The 20,395-nt window shown below is 31.5% G+C and overlaps 1 protein-coding gene and 1 long non-coding RNA gene across 3 annotated transcripts in view; one reads left to right on the top strand and one right to left on the bottom strand.

The window, feature by feature from the left end:
* Window positions 1-8,445, top strand: part of LOC145288017 (uncharacterized) — a 133,545-nt gene extending 125,100 nt beyond the window's left edge. Inside the window, exon 3 of the long non-coding RNA XR_013869250.1 lies at window positions 8,325-8,445. This is a non-coding gene — a long non-coding RNA (uncharacterized LOC145288017). The remainder of the gene's footprint in view (window positions 1-8,324) is intronic.
* The window catches only part of LOC145288008 (uncharacterized), a 167,041-nt gene that overhangs the window by 31,627 nt on the left and 115,019 nt on the right, over window positions 1-20,395 (bottom strand). For both annotated transcript variants that reach the window (XM_080136009.1, XM_080136010.1), the window contains 7 exons: window positions 15,290-15,418; window positions 11,045-11,134; window positions 9,945-10,133; window positions 7,877-7,984; window positions 2,938-3,030; window positions 2,321-2,483; window positions 1,506-1,606 (listed from right to left, as the gene is read on the bottom strand). In XM_080136009.1, coding sequence (XP_079992135.1) covers window positions 1,506-1,606; window positions 2,321-2,483; window positions 2,938-3,030; window positions 7,877-7,984; window positions 9,945-10,133; window positions 11,045-11,134; window positions 15,290-15,418 — 873 coding nt within the window. The remainder of the gene's footprint in view (window positions 1-1,505; window positions 1,607-2,320; window positions 2,484-2,937; window positions 3,031-7,876; window positions 7,985-9,944; window positions 10,134-11,044; window positions 11,135-15,289; window positions 15,419-20,395) is intronic.

Here is a 20,395-nt window from a genome sequence, read left to right as displayed (position 1 = left end):
TGTCCAATTATGTAGAAATCTAAGTGAATATTTTCTCGAGACTGTCCATTCATCAACCATTTTTAAGGCTAAGAAATTAAATAAAAAGGAATTAGTTTTAGCCTATAATACACATGAGGAGAAAACAAATTAACATGTATCCAAGGCAATGACAGAAAACCTAGAAGACATCCAGTCTGTAGTGGAATGGGGACAAAAATGGATGGTCAAATTAAATGCTGCCAAGACGAAGCTTCTTTCCTTTAATAATTACAAGAAACCTGCTCAACCACTAATAGCAATGGCTAATGATACATTACCTGAAAGTATTTCGTTCAAACTCCTTGGCTTAACATTCACAGGGAGCATGAGTTAGACCAGATATACAGGACATTGCTGCAGCTGCTGTGAGGAAGGTGGGTTCTCTCTACCGTGCTAGAAAGTTACTTACACCTGAAAGTACCCTGTACCTCTACAAGACCACCATTCACCCATGCATGGAGTATTGTTGCCACATTTGGGCTGGTGCATCTGCTAGTCTCTTCTACTTAAACAGGATCTAAATCTAAAAGAGAGTCACCAACCCAATAGATCCTATCAACAAAATGTTGCCTCCCTCTGCCTGTTTTACAAGTAGGTAGGTTGTCCCTCCTCGACGTAAATACCCCCGACAAACCCGACTATTAGCAAAATTCCACCTTTTACATAGAGATCCCCAGATGCCAGAAAGCCTTCTACTCTAATAGTTTCCTCCCTAGGACTGCTAGACTTTGGAATTCCCTTCCGGGTTCCTGCTTCCGACTGCACTGACATGTTGAAGTTAAAGTGTAATGTAAACAAACATTTTTCTGCACAACTCCCTACAATCATGTCCCAGATAGTAACCCCCTACATCAAAGTGGCACTGTGCCTTGTTCGGCGTGAAAATTCAATTAATAAAAAAAAGCTTCTTTTGATTCTCTCCTCTCGTTTTAAAAGAACATTACACCATTTAAATTCTAACAACTATTCTACCAATAACATCCATTGTGAAGATACACCTGAAGAAGGTTACATCAACCAAAACATTGTGAGAATAATAACCAAGATGAGAACACTAGTCCACAGAATCCAAATAATACAAAATATCAATCCTCATCTCAAAAATTCAGAAACCTATCAGAAAATATTTTGCATTAACATTTGTCAATGAGAAAACCGTGTTTAAAGTAGGTACTAGGGTTGCTCACAGTCAATCAATAAAAACACATCAATGATTCAGAGTGTTGTTTACAACTGTTAGAATGCAATCAAATGAAGTTCTTGCATCAATATGTGACAATAGATGACACACGGATTCACCACAGCATTGAGACAGTAGCAGGTGAAAATGATTTAAAGCAACCCAAGACATAAATATCAGCAAACAATGCATAAATCATTTAGTCTGACATAATTCATTTTACTTTGCAAATTTTGATCAAAAAGATATTTAAACTTTGTTTTAAATTGTGAAAAAGACATTTAGCTTTTTGTAACACACATACCAATCGTTTGGCATCTGCAAGATCCTTTTTGGACTTCATCAGTAACTGTTTCATTTTGTTGCTTCTCTCTTCAGCCTGTATCCGTTGTTCATCAACAGAGTCTACAAAATGAGAATTATGGTCAACGTAATAAAAAGAAAAAACAAGAAAATTGATAATGTTCATATGTATATTATCAATTTTCATACACATTTTTTAAAAAATGATACTGCTCAATTAGCGATTAATTTGATGTCAACTAAGCTAAAAAAAATCTTCCACCTTACGCATTTTAAAATGAATAATTCCAAAATCGATTTAGGTTATGCCATCAATTAAAACATAATTTTAAATACATTTCAAAAATGATATTCATTTTATTGATTTTAAAAAGTATTGGAAGAATATGATAATTATTTTTATGATAATTAGACAGAATATTTGTTTTAATAAGAATTAATTGCTACAATTTTAAATTAAAAAATAAAAGGTATATTCATTTTATCTATTTAAAAGGATATTCAGCTGAGAATTACACTTCTTTTTACAAAGGAATAATCATTTTTTTAAATTCAAAACAAATATTATTTCTAGTAATTATATAAATGAAACACCTTTTAATACACAGCCAAAAATGTTACTGATATTATTTTTAATTAGTAAAGTTTGTAAATAAGTACTTACAACAAATTAGTATAACTGGGATGAGTAGTTAGAGATGTTTATAAATATATATATAACTCAATTATAAATTTTTAACAAACTTAAAACAATTAAATTTAGTTAAAATTTGTTTTTACAAAACTGCCAAAGAAATAAGAAATAAAATTACTGACCAATTTCTTTTTGCAAAGATTTACTCCTTTCTTGATAATGTGTCACTTCATTCTGCAGTTCCAGAATTTTTTCTTCTTTGTTATTCAATTGTGCCTGAATAGAATTTACAGTTCGTTCATAGTCAGCAATTTCCAGGTCCATCATGCTGCTTTGATTTGCTTCCTGTGATAAAAAAAAAATGTTTGAAAGTTTCATTCTGTTAAAAATCAGTAAACCACATTTAAACAACTTAAAATATTTTTTATGCACTTTATTTAAGTAAAATGCAAATGAAAATTTCAAAAATTAACTTATTTTTGTCGGCAAAGTTACAAGAATAAATAAAAAAAATCCTGGTGAAAATAAATAAAAATAATATTTATACAAATGATAAAATAAATCACAAGATGAAATCTAGAATACAGCCAGCTTTCCAACGGTAAAATATTGGCAAAATAAAAAACTAAGAATCATAGAAATAAAAATGGAAATATATTTATTCTATTTTTACTTATATAAATCCCAAAATTAAAGTTCATGATTATGTGTCAACAATAAACAAATAGCCTTTCATAAGTTTAAAAATGTGTGTGGTATGCCGATACAAATTTTCATGGAAATATTTTTGTTTAAATACCTTTTTGGCGGAATGTAATTCTTCTTTCAGTGATTGTAACAGCTTCGTTTTCTCTTCAACAGTATTTTCAAGTTCTTGAGTTTTAACAGTAAACTACAATTTAAAAATACATAAACATATAAAAATATGAGAATCGTTCCAAAAGTAAAACCTATTTTTTTTTTTTTTTTACTCAAACAATTGAAGAGCTAAGATGGGACTGGTACCATTAAAATGAGCAATCTTTTATGCTCCAGAATTTATCTTCCTACATAGTTACTACCATTCTCAAAGTACTTTTGCCAGGAATTTACTAACATATCCCTGCTTTTGACACACGTCCAAAGCGGGTTGCTTTTTTAGAGTCTCACACTGTCAATACCTGCAACAAAGAGATGAAACTTTCAGGTCATGAATGCATAAGTACAGTCGTCATAACGATGCAATTTGCAATCTCTTCTGATCCATTCAGGCGAATAAAATAGGAGGTATTATTTTTGGAATGCCCCTCATGCATAATATAACACATCATTCAATAAGTCCTTGAACTTAACTAATTAAACCACTTTTAGGCAAAATTGGACAATATATATATACTAGCGGGGAGTACCCAGCGTTGCCCGGGTTTTTAGAAGTGTGTGTGGTTGTGGGGGGGATGAAAACAAAGTAATAACCCTGTTTAAATATTATAAAAACATGTTAAAACTATAAAAAAAAATTGTGGAAAAAAAAAAAATAAATAAAAAAAATGAACATGATTCAATGCGAACGGTCTGGCGGTGCCCGGGTGTTTGAAAAATCAAAAAAAGGTTGGGGGGGGGGGGTCGAACTCGAATCATTGAGGTGAAAGCGCAAAAAAAAAAAAAAAAAAAAAAAACGTGATGAATTAACTAAAAAGTGAATTAGGCCAAATATCAATTCCGCAGTGAAGTTTGATTTGGTTTAGTTTCAGTAGTCCCGCATCACACTCAAATTCTAAATGAATTTTTTTGTTTTAATTTAAGTGTAATGCAAGTGAATTCACGATATTGTTGCGTTGTAATAATAAATATTAAAGAATGAATTCTTTGTGTAAAAGTAAATGCTGAGTTGAAAGCACTAATAAATAAAGGTCATAGTTAGATTTCATGGTTAGAGCCGTAAAAAACGGTTAGTCCCGCATGTTGCGTCTTACACTAACTAAAAAAAAAGCAAAAAGAAAACAATAATAATAATCGCGTTTTCGTGTTTATTTCATTTATTTTTATTTTATTTTTTTTATTATGGGAAAAACAGAAAGCATAAAGCAGGGGAAAAAGATTTAAAAAAAACAAAAAACGGCATAAATAACCTTGTACGATTCCAAACCAGTGTTTGTTATCTGTTCCTTGTGAACGCTTTCGCTGCGGTGTAAATGGGGAGCGGGGAAAGAAGGAATCTAATAGAGAGAAAAGATGTTGCAATCTCCATTGAATCTAACCGATTTTGGCAGTGGACTCTCACCGGAAAAAATATAGGAATGTACCATTGTCAAGGTAATAGGCCTATAGCACACCTCAGATAATGTGCTACAGTTTGTACGCATTACATTTGCATGTTATGTCATGATTTTTAATCTTATTAAGGTCAAAGTCGGAGAGGAAAAAATGAGTTCATTTTATTTATATAGATATAGATAGAAGAAGATCATATATATATATATATATATATATATATATATATATATGATGAGTGAAAATGATATTTGTTTGCAATTTTTAAATGCTAATTTTATACAATTTTTTTTTTTTTTACTTTTCTTGTCAGTCTTGTCTTCATGCAAACAGTGACTATTTTTCCATTATATATTTTTTTCAGACTAAATGATTATAGACAATTTTGAAACTATATTTTTGAAAGAGAAACAGATCTCGCTGGAATCTTTGTTGGAAGGACAAATAAGGAAATTTTGGACTTCCTCAGCAGGAGGATAGAAGAAAAGGTCAGAAAGAAATTGAAAGATTCAGGATTCAACTACGAGGTGACATTGTGTAGAAAAACATATGCTCGACGATCTGATGCCGACAGAATGATATGATCAGCGGTGAAGATGGCATCATGCCACCTCACTTCACCTCACTGCCACCTCACTTCATGTCTCAGACTAGACACTGATTGTTACATTTGCATTCTGAGTGAGGTAAAGAAGCCGTGGAGATATATATGTGGAGAAGCTAAATTTACAAAATTTTGAGGCAGGAGTTTTTTTTCCAAATAGTCATGAGAATTTGTTTCCCACAAGAATTTTACATAATAGAAAATGTTTTTACTTATGTCTTCCTTCTTTCAATAACAGCCTTTGCACACGTCCTAAAACTTGTACAAGTGTTCCTCAAATATTTGGGAGACAACTTCTCCCATTCTTCTTTAATAGTATTTTTATGGAATCGAGACTGCTCTGTATTGCTATATTGATAGTATGTTTTAAAATACTCCAAGTAGCATAATCCAAAGGGTTTAAATCTGAGCTAGAAAGCACCAATAAACATGATTTCCCAAAATTGCTGAAGTTGAATTTGCAGAAATCTTGTATTTTTCTAGCTGTGTGAACTAAAGCACTATTCTGTGTCCATACATAAACAAAAGCAAACATGTTTTTTTAATGTTTAATCAACTAAAAAAAAAAAACATTTCTTTTCAAACAAATATTTTTTAATTTATTTATTGCGGACTATTATCCTCACCTTTCTTAGTTGTTGTTTCACAACGTTTTGGCCAACTATTCTTCTGGCCTTCGTCAGGTGGTAACCGCGACGGGATAGGAACTCCAAATCTCCTAACTACATTCTCAGCAATTACTGCCATCCATAGTTGTTGTTGTCTCACCATGTTTTGGCCAAGTAAGCCTCTGGCCGGCTTTGGGTAGGATTGAAATCACTATCTTCAGAAACGTTTTGAAACAACAACTAAGAAAGATGAGGATAATAGACCACAATAAATAAATTAATAAATAATACTCATCTCAATAATGAATTCCAATTAAAAATAATATATATCTTTTAATTTAAACATTACAAGCCTGTTTCTCCTTCCTTTGAAAATAGATTCATTTATGAAGAAATATTTGCTTTAAAATAAAAACATTAATTATTTTAAATCCAGAAAAAAATGTAATGTTTGTTTTTTATAACCTATTGGCAAGATACAAAAAAAAAAATGAGCATATCCATGCTGTTTTTTTTTTTTTTTTTTTTTTTAGTGTAATATTATACTAAAAAAATATGTAAATAAATTGTTAGTCAATTTTTTTTTAACATGACATTTAATACATTTACTGGAATCAGAATTGGAAACTGCATTGAAATGGGGAATTTAGAACAGAATTGTAATTGTATCAAAATCAGGAAAAATATTTGAATCATCTCATCACTAGTATATATGCTAGCAGCATTCACCCTGGGTAGGTTGAACCGACTTCCTCAAGGGAATATTAAATTCACTAGCAGTCCCCAATCAAAGTCAGACGAGATAACAATAGTTTTTGCAGTTCTTACAGGGAAATGTCAACATCCTCCTATATACAGCGACTGGTATTCTCAAATGGTCATCCATCTAGTAGTAACCAGACTCAACATTGCTTAACTTTGGTGATCTAATGAGGATAGGTGTGTCAACATAATTATGCTGTATTCTCACTCACATGTAGATTAGATAATCCATAGTCTTCTATATATATAAAAGCCAAACGTCTGTGTGTATGTATGTATGTTTGTTTGTAACGCTAAAACTTTTGAAAGACGGAACCAAACTTGACAAATTTGGTATCATATCGAAGCCCCATCAACCGGATGACAAATATCGAAATTTCACGTCAAACGGACCACTAGAAGTTGGTCAACTGATCAGTTATCTTCGAGGGGGGCCCCCAAAAAACCTGTCATTATCTATATATATAAAAGACAAATGTTTGTTTGTAACGCTAAAACTTGAGATGAAAGATTCCTCTCCCCTAAGAATAAAACATATGTTCAATATCTGCTTTTGTTTTTTCCTTGTTTATACGGTCCCGAGCAACGCCGGGTAGCCCTGCTAGTCTATAATATAAATCTCACCTGTCTGTTTAAATGTACATTTGTATGTCTGCTTAAAACTTTCAACAGAGGTGATGGATTTTCACAAGATTGGTATCGTTTTGAAGCTCAACCCTTCCCCTTCGGACAACAAATACAGAAAAATTGGCCAAAAACATTAATTTCTTTACCCTTAACTGGACACTTTTCTACAGGGAGGGGTCGCTTTTTTCGTCGATATTTTCGAAAGTCATCCCCTCTTTTCATTTGTCTAGCCTTAATTTAAACTTACGTCTCTTCCGATTTGGCGATGGACACAACAGCTAACGTGTCACTTTTTTTTTTTTTTTTTTTTACTTTCTTTTCCTCATTAGCGGTACGGGTTCGAGCCTTCCTACTACCACTTTTTTTTTTTTTTTGCGCTCACAATTTTCCTTTTTTCTTTTTGTTCAACCAACACCCTTATACACACCTCTACTTTCTTTTCCGCCTTCGCGTGACAGGTTTGAGCCTGCATGGCTACTACAACTTTTTTTTTTTTGCTTAACACACACCTACAAACACCCGGGCACCCAGGCTAGTATCTAATATATAGATTAAATGCTATTCCAAAATTATGCTGTCCATTGTTATTTTCTGTGGATTTTTATGACTAAATCAAACTAATTCTAAAAGAGAACACAAAATGATTAGCTTTTAATTATTTTTAATAAACCTTCTGTTGCTTGTCTGAAAAAAAACAAAAAACAAAATTAGAAATCAATTATTTACAAAAACTTGCTTTCTTTGTCACAATATTTGCGATTATAAAAACTCTGAGAAGTGTGACAATTTTCGTAACAGATATATTAAATGTTCACAATAATAGTAATCATAATAATATGAAGATTAAAAAAATTATGTTTTTAGTGAAACTGAAGATTTTCTTTTACCTCATTTTTTTCTTTTGTTAATTCATCTCTCTGTATTTTTAATGAGTCTTTATCCAGTTCGGTGGCTTTCAATTTTTGGTTTAATTCAGTTAATTGAGTCTCCAAAGTCTGAAAAGAAACAAGAGAGAATTGTTTAAGGAAATAGAGAATATTAAAAAAATAATTAACTAATAAAGCTAACCAATTTTGATTTCCCCACTTTTCAAAAAAAGTGACATTTACAACTGATATCCGTGGAAACTTTTCGATTTTAGCAGGTATTGCAAACCAGTCAGTTTAGTGTATGTAAAAGGATAAATATAGTGAAATTCCCTCCAACTTGTAATAACTCATTTATTTTTGCAGTTATTTTGATAAAATTTGGATGTCAACAAAATTTAATATTTTCTCTTTATATATGTACGATTCTTTCTCGTGTGTCATTAAAAGTGTTTATTTTCTTTTCCAGGTTACTAGTAACTATATAACGACTATGACTGGAGCAGTGATAGCTTGGGTTTCGATTCCAGCTGATGGCATCAAAGTCATTTTTTTTTTTAACTTTTGAAATTATTACTATATATATTGGGTACACTATAATAATCAATAGAGAATTGTCTCTATAACAATAAATAAGAAATCTGTATAAACTAAAATATCATATTTAAACATTTTTATGATCGGGCAATGCAGAGTAGCCTACTAGTATATATACAATTCTCTTGTGTCATTAGTCTTTTTTTATTTCAAGTTAGTTATCATTAAAAATAGTAACCTAACAACTTATTTTTTTAATGTTGTAGTTCTTCAACTTGATGTGCATGATATTGTGTATGTCTATGCATATAAAAGCAGTCTCATCTTAAAGGGAAAAGGGGGCACTCATCAAATTAGGCTTAATATAAAGTTTTAAGTTGTTTTTTTTTAATTCAAGTTGTAAATTTTAGTGAATAAAATGTTTGCCCTATTATCAAATTGTGTTTGTCTGTTTTTACATAGCTCAAATCTGAGTTTCAAATTATTGACATACTATTAAGAGAAAATTCTAGATCAATCTTTACTGTGCTATGACGAAGATTCAATATGGTAGCTGTTGATATTGAACCTTATTTGAATAGTTCTTTTCTGCATGTTCTTTCGAGATGTATGCGCCATGTTCACTTGGTCAAAGCCATCACTATAAAATTTTACTTTTGGACCAAAAGCACAGAAGATGGTCTAATTTTAAATTTCCAACAAACTTTGAACAGTCCTATTTCAGTACCAAATTGTGGTACTAAAATAATTTTAGTATGATTGTTTATGTTTCTGTAAAGATATGTGCCCATATTAAAATCATTTTAAATATAATGGAAATAAAATTTTGGTTTGGAATAACTAATTTTAATTCACTTGAGAAAGATAAATTCATATATCATCATCATTGCCTTCGTTCAGTCTCAAGAGACAAAGGATTCTCCCTGTAAGGATAGCTATGTGTGTAATTGTGAAGCAAGGGTTGTGCAATCCTCAACCACATCTCTTGTGAGTTAACACCACCTGATTGAAGTGCTAGAGAAAATTAGGAGGACTGGAAACAATGCAGAGATAAGGAGAGAGCACATACAGTACCTGGTATTGGTCAGGCTCAATGTTATTTCACTTTGATATGCTCGTTAGATCATTGGATCACCAGTGTTAATATGCCATATGCATAAAATATATTATATCTAAAAATATTGTCTTCAGAAAGAGGGCCATTCAAAGTTACACATCCCAAGAAAAGTATCCAGAGGTGGATAACATCACCATTTTGAAATCAAGAGCCAACCTCGATTAAAGCCTTTGTTGTGTCACAAGTCTAGAAGAAAGGAAACTATGAAATAATACCTGTTTGACTATTTATCCTAGTACTGTTTCTAGTCATCCTGTACTATGTCTCATCATTGGACTCAAGCAATAACAGATCAGGGTATGTGCAACTGGACACTGCACAACCCTTGCTTCACTATTGTCCAAGCAGAAAGCCTTACAGAGAGTATCAGTTGTCTCTCAAAACTAAAAGGAAACCTTACTGTATAAAATAATGAAAAATATTTAAAATCCTCACCTTATTCTCAAGGCTAGCTGTTTCTAATTGTCGATCTGTTTTGTCTTTTTCATTTTTTAATTCACTGTGATTCTCTTTCAGCTCTAAAAGTTCTTGGACACTCTGCTGAAGATCTTTCTGGAAACTGTTAGATTTCTTTTGTTCAGCTTCCAGAATATCATGCAGTTTGTCATATTCTTCTTGTAAAAGCTGCAATCAGACACAAAGATCTCCATGTGAGAGATAATAGAAAATACAGCTAATACGAAGTATTAGCTCATAGCAATCAATGAATATATATATATATATATATATATATATATATAGTTCACAATTTTTTAGATGAGGATTGATAATTTGGATTGTCTTGATTATTTGAACTACTATTCTCATCCTGACTGTTATTCTCACAACTTTTTCACCAATGTAACCTAAAATCTCCTTGTCAACCTCAAAAACCTATGCACAATTTTGAACTGAACCCTTTACTCAAGTCATGGAGATGGGTGGGGGGGTGGGGGGATGTCATTCCCTAAGCCATACACCAGGTAGAAATCTTTAGCAAGGAATCTTTATTTTATTCTTAGTGCATGTGGATATGTAATAATCAGTCTTAAGTGACGGTCTTCTGATGGTTGAAGGTTCAATCTTCACTACAGGTGATATTAAGAATAAAATGAAAATTACTGAAGATTTCTATCCTGTCATGGATGATGGAATGAGACTAATCTACACCTGTGGATTAAATAAAGGGTTCAGTTTAAAATGACAAACATGCCAGAGTTCAACAATTTGCATTTGAAGATGATTGGGATTAGATTCGCTGAAACATTGTGAGACTAACATTAAAGAAGAGAATATTAAAAACAAGAAAAATAAAAATAATAAGAAAAACAAAGAAAAAAAAAAAGAATAATATTTAAAAACTGACAGCCTAACAATAACCCAAAATGTGAAAGATAACCAAAGTTCTCAACAATTAAATAGAAAAATTTCACATTCAATTTTTAAAAGATTTAAATCGCAAAAACAGTTTTAATTGAAATATGTGAATAATGACAGAATATACAAGAGTTGATATATTCTCCAACGTTTATTCTCTTCTTGAGTTTTAAACTTACCTTGTAGTTAGTTGATATCACACCAGATTCAATGTTTTGCTTTTCAAACTGTTTCTCAAATGAATTTTTTTCTTCATTTAATTTCTCAACCTGTTTCCACAAAAAAGAAGTAGAGGCAATTTAAACACTCTCTTAAATAGTTTCACAAGAAAAACCTAAGTAATAGAAAAAATGAAAAAACGTTTATTATATTTTGCTGCAATATATAAACCCTGTGTATCGCCTTATTGCAGGTCAATATTTTTATTAATTTTGAAATTGCTATGAAACGCAAAAAAGTGAAATTTGGTATAACACTGGAAGAGCACAACAAGGTGCCTTATATCCCTGATTTTTTTGGAATTTGAACAGATATTTTGAAAATTATGCTAATTTTTCTATTTTCTGGTAATTTTAAGTGTGTATCACTTTATTGCAGGTCTCCCAAAATGCCTAGAAAGGTTTGACTGACAGCTAGTGAAAAGGAACGTGTTGTTGCAGGCCTTGCAGAAAGTTTATCTTTTTTAGAGCTAGCCAAGGAGCTTGAAAGAGATCAAAGAACATTGTCTACATTCGTTGAAAATCCAAACATCAAACCAAGGAAGGACAAAAACACAAGAAAGTCAGTTTCTTCTCATGGTGTTAGAAAAATTTGCTGTCGACTTATCAAGCAGCCGAGCAGCAACAGTGCTGCTATATTTGACAAGACTAGAATACCTTCCTTGTCCAGAAAGATATGCTGCAATGTCTTAAACGAAATTACAAGAACCATTAAGCTTATAGCAAGTCCTGTTTTAAACCAAACTCATAAGGAAAAACATTTGGATTGGGCTCAGAAATACATGAAAACCAGCTTTGAAAATGTTCTTTTCACTGATGAGGCCAGAGCAAGCCTTGATGAACCAGATGGACAGGCAAAAGTTTGGAGTCCTCTTGGATTCCCTACCCCTCATCGATTCCGTGATCAACAGGGAAGTGGAGGTGTCATGCTTTGGGCTGGAATAATCTGCGATGAACTAATTGGACCATTTTGAGTGCCAGAAAGTGTGAAACTGACAAGCCAATCTTATATTTTATTTTTAAATGAACATTTACCATGGCTTAATGACCTTCCATTGGTGTGTCACCACAAATTGATTTTTATGCACGACAATGAGCCATCCCACTCAGCCAAGGCTACGACATCCTACCTTAAGTCGTTAGAAATTAGTGGAGAAAATTTGATGACATGGTTACTTTGTTCTCCAGATATGAACCCAATTGAGAAGCTCTGGTTAATAATAAAGATGAAAGTTTATGAAAGAGGTGTTCAAGTTTCGTTAAAGGAGGAGGAAGATTTTGGATATTTCCTATAGCATCACATAATCTCAAATCTGCCGATTGACATCATGAGTTGACAAGAGGCTATTCAAAGAGATTTTGAAGCATGGGAGTTATGTTGATAAATAAATATTTCCTTAAACAAAATAATGTGAAATTTGTTCTTGTTTTTGGTTAATATTGTTACTGAATATGTTCTTTATTCCATATAAATATAAAGTTAGAATATTGTTTTATTACAGAAAATATACATTTTTAAACACTTGCAATAAAGTGATACATACTTAAAATTACCAGAAAATAGACAAGTTAGCATAACTTTCAAAATATTTGAAAATTGATAATCAAAAAACCTGATTCAAGAAGGTAGTCCAATTTTGACCAAAGGTAACACTTATACAACCTAACATCACACGTGCAGTTGAGGAGTTTTATCATCACACAAGCAGAAAGGATTTATTTATAAGACAGAGAAGCATATTCAAAATGAATGTTTCTTTTTAGAGCACTATCAAACCATGATATTTGAATTTTGTACTTTTAACTTAAGTTCAAGTGATTATCTAAAAATAATTTTATAAAATCAACAGCTAGTTTTTTAACACAGGGGTGCATTTAAAATGATTCTGAGTAGCACACAATTGAACTATGATAATTGATTTTTGCATTATAAACTTTAATTCGAGCCATTATATAAAATAATTTTATAAAATCAACAGTAGGTTCTCTACTATAAACTACAATGTTTTGTGGACTAAATCACTGCAGGGAGGCATTTCAAGCTTCCTCCCTGTACATTGTGGGGTAATAAACTGATCTGATAAAAAGAAAAAAAAAAAAAAAATGTGCGATTTCACTGGTTTTGATAACAATAAAAGTATGGGAGGGTTGAACATTTGTTGATCCTTATTCAATCCTGGACAACAGGTCTCCCTCCTAATAGATAATATGAAACATGCTTAAAGGGAACAAAAACATTTATCTGGAAGAACACAAAAATTTTGCAAATTATGATTTACAACATTTATTATACAAGATAAAGTTAATTATTTCCTTATTTCATGGAGTTTCAAAAATTTGTTTTTGTTTTCATTGAAGGAAAACAGTTATCAAAAGTTATTTTATATAGACTAGCTATAATTTTGCTGATTAGTAATTTTGATTGAAAAAATTGAAAGGCTTAAAAGAAAGTAATGTTCAAAAGATTATATAGAAATATATACAGATGCAAAAAAGATGTTCAAACTGATGTCTAAGTATGAATATGTATTTAAGACAAATCCCAGTTAGTAACACCAAACTCATACATTCTGAAACAAATTTTAAAAAATTACTTTAAAATCCATGCCTATCAAGCCAGTAATAATATTTTTAAATGTTTGGTATAATACTATTCTTATCCAGTGACCAAATCCTGACACACTGGTGTCTAACTGTTTACAAATACATGGCTTTGCAGCTGCTATTAAGATTCCCCTTCTCCAACCTTTTTTTTTTATTCTCTCCAGTCTTCTTGTTCATTTGTTTTACTCAACCATGATGATTCAACATACAGAGTAGAACGCTAAAGTTGTCAGCCTAAAGAAAACAATGCTACAGCTTTAAAACTTTTATTGAAAAAAATCAATTCAAGTAATTTGATTATGTAGTAGAGCTGACATCTATTCAATATAACTGCCTTCATCCTCAATTACAGCCTTTTCCACAAGTGCTGGAAATCAGGCTGGCTTTAGTGTTGTGGGAGGTCATGTTGGTGATGTTCTCAACGTATGAAAAAACAAAGTAGTTCAGCAGATTTAAGTCAGGAGAGGAGGGGACAGCTGACATGGTTCAAAGTTGTAAAATTCCTTCTAAAGTCAAACCTGGGTCTCTTTGGACTTGTGGGCCAGCACTGACTCCTGCTGCCACACCTGGATGTGCTGAAGAGTAGGGATTACCCTACTCTTCAGCACATCCAGGTACACTTTGGTGTTGACTTTCAAACCGACTTTGAAGATGTGAGGTGGCATGAGGTGGCCTTCACTTGAAATCACACTAAAGACTATAACCATGACTGGAAACTTTTTTTTTATCACCCTGGACACATCCCTGTCATTTATGGCAATCCAGAGATGCATTTTGAGGGTGCTAGAAATGGTTCTGTTGTCATAACTTGAATCAGTAGAGAGCATGAGTTGTAAAACAGTGCATCTCCGATTTCATTTATTAAACATTGTGTCACTTTCATTCTATTCTATTGCTCTTGGGATTTGTACACAACTGGCCAACTAGTAGATGATCTGCAACAAAAAAAGAAAACTGGTTTTCATCAAATGAAAATGGAATCATGTCTTCTTTTCTAGGGCAAGAATTTTATCGTTCCACCCTGTAGAATCAAAACCGTTCATGACACTGATGGAACTTACATTGTTTTGGATTATTTTCTATATATAATGACTTCAATTAAAGTTTAAAATGCAAAAGTCAAGTATCATACTTCAGTTGTGCTTTAAACATAAACATTCATTTTGAATGAGCCTTTGTCATATCAAAAAACCTACTGTTGATTTTATATATTGGGCCTTTCGGCTTGTGTAGTAATAAAACCTCTCAAATGCACTTGTGATGTTAGGCTGTGTAAAGTGTTAACTTTGGTCAAAATCGCTTGTTCCTTCTTTCATCAGATTATTTCGGTTATCGATACATATTGAAGACATTTCGATACAAAAACCTATCTAATAACACTACCAGATACATAAAGTACCTTTGTGTGAAATTTCATAAAAATTGGTCCAGCCGTTTTCGAGTTTATAAGGAATGAACTCATACACACAGACAAAGTTCCTTTTATACATTAGCAGATAGGTGTGTGTCTGTCCAAATATCAGTTATCCATGGTTGATCGTAAGAAAACAAAATGGCATATTAAAAATCATTAAAAAAATTCCCATGCATTTTGATACTAACCTGAATTTTCATTTCTTCAAATTGTCTTTTGTTTTTCACAGCAAGAGCTTTCAATTTATGATTGAGTTCATCTTTTTCTTTCACGGTTTCTTGTAATTTGGCCACTTTCTCCTCTACACTTAGTGTTTCCTAAAATATAATATCCACAATGAATGATGATGAGTAATGTAGAATGCTTTCATTTGGATGAGATGCATGATGAAATGAAAACGCGTTTAAAAAAAAAAAAAAAAAAAAAAAAAAAATCACTAAAATATGCTAAATTAAGCTAAAATTCCATTTTTAAAATCTTAAATAAAAACGTAAGAAAACTTCTAATATGAATACTGATACCAATAATTCTAAATAAAATACCAAGTATTTATATCAAATAATTCAAAGTAAAACCAATTGATTATTATTATTGTGATGCAAATATTTCTATGTGTAATGAACAACGTTTTTTAGAGCAATCTCTATTTACTTGATTTCACAAAATGTTTTCGAAACAAGGTAAACTTTAACTTTCAAAAATATATCTCATATAATGAATGGCCTCTTATTTTCAGATTGGTCTTTAAAAACTGATTAATTACATGAGTATATATAGTACATTTAAAATTTATACTAAAATACCTTTGTAATAATTAGAATTAGTAGCATTGATAATGCACACAAACTTGCAAAGAAACAAAGCTCATAACAAGATTACTCCTGAGAAAATTTAGTAAACCGCCTAGAAAGAAAATGGCCGCTGAGTTTGAGTTTTATGTAAAAACACTGAAACTGAAAGAAATCATTACTCCACATATAAATTATAAGGATAGCTGTTCATAAGGAAAGCTTGCTTCGTTCAAAAAAAATGATTTTGTATTGAACGATGCAACCCATCTTTCGGACAGTTTCATCTCCAACCATCAACTGACTGTGAATTACAGTTCGATGTGCATACTAAATTAGATTTCACACTTTCAAGAATTGGCTATTAACCGATACTTGGTATGATCTAATACATTGAATCATTCCGAAATTGTCAGGGAGCTTCATAAATTGGAATATTGTTATTTCTTCAATCCGCATTAGATCATTGTCAAAAACATCATTTACAAGAGTCATCTTCGTTCTTGAGCACTGTGTCTACACATTACCAACTTAAACTACTAATGCAGAAACACAGCTTCTTTCCTAGAACTACCCACCTGTGGAACATAGTTCCTTTGGCCTGCTTCCTGACCGACTACAGTATGGTAGCTTTCAAGACTAATGTAAACAAGTTCTTGTTAAACCGTCCTCTTAAATAACCAAATTCTACCTAACTTATACCATTAACGATTACTGCACTACCACATTACATTCATTAACCCTTATCCTCGGGTGGCTTTTGGGCCTTGATACATGGTAATTCCTTTGTAAAAAAAAACTACAATAGCTTTAAAAAAATTTGATAAAAAAATAATAAAAAAGGATTTATAAAAAAGCATGTTTAAATATATCCTTTCAAATATATTTGACAGTTAATTATAGATTAAAAAATGCCTCTAAATAATTTAAATTAAAGCATTTAAATTTGAAAAATAAATTATTTAAACTAACATGAATTCTTTTCACAGGTAAAAGCTAATTTTTTGTAATTACAATAGATTCCATAATGCATTTTAAAAGATATGTAGCAGGACGGACATATCAGTGCCTCGAAAATAAAGACTTAGCAATGCATTGATAGTTTCTATTGCCATATATACAAGTGAAACATGAATTAGCTAAGCATGAGAGGAAGCTCAATGGGTTTTAAATTAAAGCTTTGCAAGATAGACTAAAAAATGCAGATATAAGAAAAAAAAAACTTGATATTAACTGATATTAAAAAAAACAAAGATTAAATAGTTTGGACATGTTTCCAAGATATCAGCTACGTAAAAAAATAAATAAATAAAAACTATCAAGAAGATTTTCTTTTTTATGGAAATGGCTCTAGATAAGGTATGAAGCTACTTGATGTAAACAAAAAAAAAAAAAAATCTACAAGTTCAAAAACAAGGTCAATAAATAAATAGATTCTGACCCAGCAAACAGCAATTCCTCCCCCTCTATTAGAAACAAACTTCGCTCATGGAATGTGAAAATTAAAAGAAAATATAAGGGAAGCAAGAATTACAAGGCTGTTGAAAATAAATTAATTCAAGAAACATCGAAAGCATGACCACCAAAGAGATAGGCTGACCAGATATGATTAAGATTGTCAAGCTGCTCTTGGCAGCTGAAAGACTGATCCAAGACCATGATAATGGTATAATTTTGTTTTCAAGCATGTGGTGAAGCTCTCTAGTATATGCAAAGTACATAAGTAACTAATGCAATTTTGGGATCTATCTGATGAAACAGATAAGAGAATTTGATCTGTTAACTATTTTTCTAAAAATTGAAATAAATTCAATAAATATTAAACCAATTAAATTTGTGTGTGTGTGTTTTTTTTTTTTTTGTCTTTTTATTGGTGCTTGTTCGGAATAATAATGAAAATCGAAAAATTTAATTTCAACTAAAAGCAATATTATCTACGTAATTGCCATGTTGAAACTAGTAAAATATTGGAAAATTACGAAAAAATAAATGAAAAAATTAATGTAAATTGCTTTCAAAGAAAATTTTTACTTAAAATAATAAACCGAATATGATAGCATGGAAGGTAACTGCAGTAATGGCAGATCACTGGATCATGAAACGAACGTCTGTTAAGCAATGTTGAGCTTGGTCATTACTAAAACAGGTGATTATTTGGGAATTCTAGATGCTGTAGGTGCTCTCCACTTATCTCAGCATTGTTTCCAGTCATCTAGCACTTCTTCTTGCCACTGGACTCGAGCAGTGCCGATTCAGAAGTGTGGTTAGAGATTGTGCAACTCTAGCCTAACAATTACTCATGCAGCCACCCTTACAGGGGGTATCCATTGTCTTTTGAGACTGAACGGAGGCATCATCAGATCGTGAAAGTAAATGTTTTAAGCAATGAATGTAGTAATATGTTACTAATTTCGACACGTCAATTATAAGTAGATAATATTGCTTTTATTTGCAATTCAATCTTTAGATTTTCGTTATTATTCTGAACAAGCCCCTTTTTTTTTTTCACCCACAGTTTCTTTATGTACAAAAACAGATTTCATTTAATTCCTTTCAAGAATCTAATTTCAATCAAAGCTAAACAATAGCTAGTTTATATAATACTAGCAGAACCCATTAACCGGAACTGCCTGGCGGAAACATGCCCTCCCCTCCTCTCGTAGAAGAATTAAAGTACAGTTGTTGTTTTTGCTCAACACTGAACCTCCTCCTGTTAAGAACGGCTTTCGGAATGGCCACCCGCAACATCCCCACATTAAGAATGGCTCCCAGAAAAGACACCTCATCCTGTGAGTGGGTGGGGGTGGAGAGCAGAATATTTGCTCCAAAATTAACCTTGATAATCGGTATCAGGATCCCTACACGCAAATACTATGAACCAAAAGAAAAAAGTTGTCATTTTAAAGAAAAGTGTGTCTATAATTTGTCTATAATAAAACACCTGCATATAATATTTTCTGTCAACTTAATTATAAGTGGTTAATGCAGAAAACAAAAAAATAAACAATGGTTCTGTTTCAGGATTATTTTGTGTTTGTTTTTTTTTTGTGGGGGAGGGAATATCTGTGTGTTGTTAATGTGTGCATAAGTATAAAAAAAAATGCAAATAATAAAAAAAAAAGAGTATATAGAAGAAAACGCCCATTATAAAACAAAGGGAAAAAATAAACAAAAAAATTGGTTTAATATTTGTAAAACTAATGTTTCATGTAGTGAGAGCAGCCATATTTGGAAAGGTCTGACATGTACGTTTTTTGTCAGAAGGTGTTTAATCCGAATTAATAGATTTGTACACTCTCAGCCAATGAGAATGGCTAAAGTTTCAGAAGAGAGAAATTATTATTTTTTAATCAGGAAGTGGAAAGATAATTGTACAGCTATGAGTGTATGATCCAGTTATGAAGGGTGCTAGGACAATATACTTATGTGTATATGTCTTCCTGGTCTTGACTGGGGGGAGGTGGGAGGACTTTAGATTTAGAGGGAAAAATAGGAACTACTTGTGATTGTGATGATGTTGTCCCTAGGATGAAATGTAGGATTTTATTATAACACATACATATACTTATATACATTATACATAACATATACACTAAATGTATGTAAAATGTCGTTCTAAAGTTACATAAGATAATGACTAATATTCTAGACATAATAAATTTGTATATGGCATATGTTGTTGAAAACCTATGGTATTTTGGTCCAGAGGGGAATTTCTACAATCAAAATATTATATGGGAGATTATATTATGCATGCACAAAAGATATTAAAAAGCAGAAAACAATATAAGAAAAATGATTTAAATGGAGGTAGATAAACCATGCACTGGGTTGAAGGAGACAACTTGAACACGCTGTATTCATTAAATGAAACTCGAAACTGATGAATATTATTACCAAATATTAGAGATGAAAATGGAAAGCTACAAATTCCTTCATTTGAAATGATTAGCAAGAAATAGATGCACAATTAATAAATAGCATAGAATGTAAGGATCTAAATAAACAATTATTAGAAAAGTTGGTACTGATGCAGAAGAAGGACTGTGTTATTGTCAGAATTTTCTGGGCAGTTTACATAAATAACCAAAAGATGCTGAAATGCTGAGCCAATGAAATCACAGCAGCCGACATCATTTAAGACAATACTGGCTATCATTGGTTTATTATAAAAAAAAAAAATTAAATATTTGTTTTGATTTGAACAACAAAAAGAATAAAATCATATGTAAAAGTCTAAAAAATTTTCTTGGTTCACTATCGTTTGTTTGTTATTCAAAAAATATTTATTCATGAAACTTACCTTACAATGAGTGCTTTTTCCCTGGATTTGTTTGAATTTTATTTTTCTTAAAGTGTCATAAAAATTGTTCTATAATTAATCATTATAACAACAAAAAGAATATTCTTTTCATTTTTTTTTTTCAATTAATTTTTCATCAAGTTATCTTTGCAATAGCAGAAATAATATATTTTTAAATAAAAAATAATAAAATAAAAAAAGTA

Source organism: Euprymna scolopes, chromosome 11, assembly GCF_053919585.1.
Source record: "Euprymna scolopes isolate OS-2025 chromosome 11, ASM5391958v1, whole genome shotgun sequence".
NCBI classification, from domain to species: domain Eukaryota; kingdom Metazoa; phylum Mollusca; class Cephalopoda; order Sepiida; family Sepiolidae; genus Euprymna; species Euprymna scolopes.
This window is presented reverse-complemented; position numbering and strand designations above follow the sequence as displayed.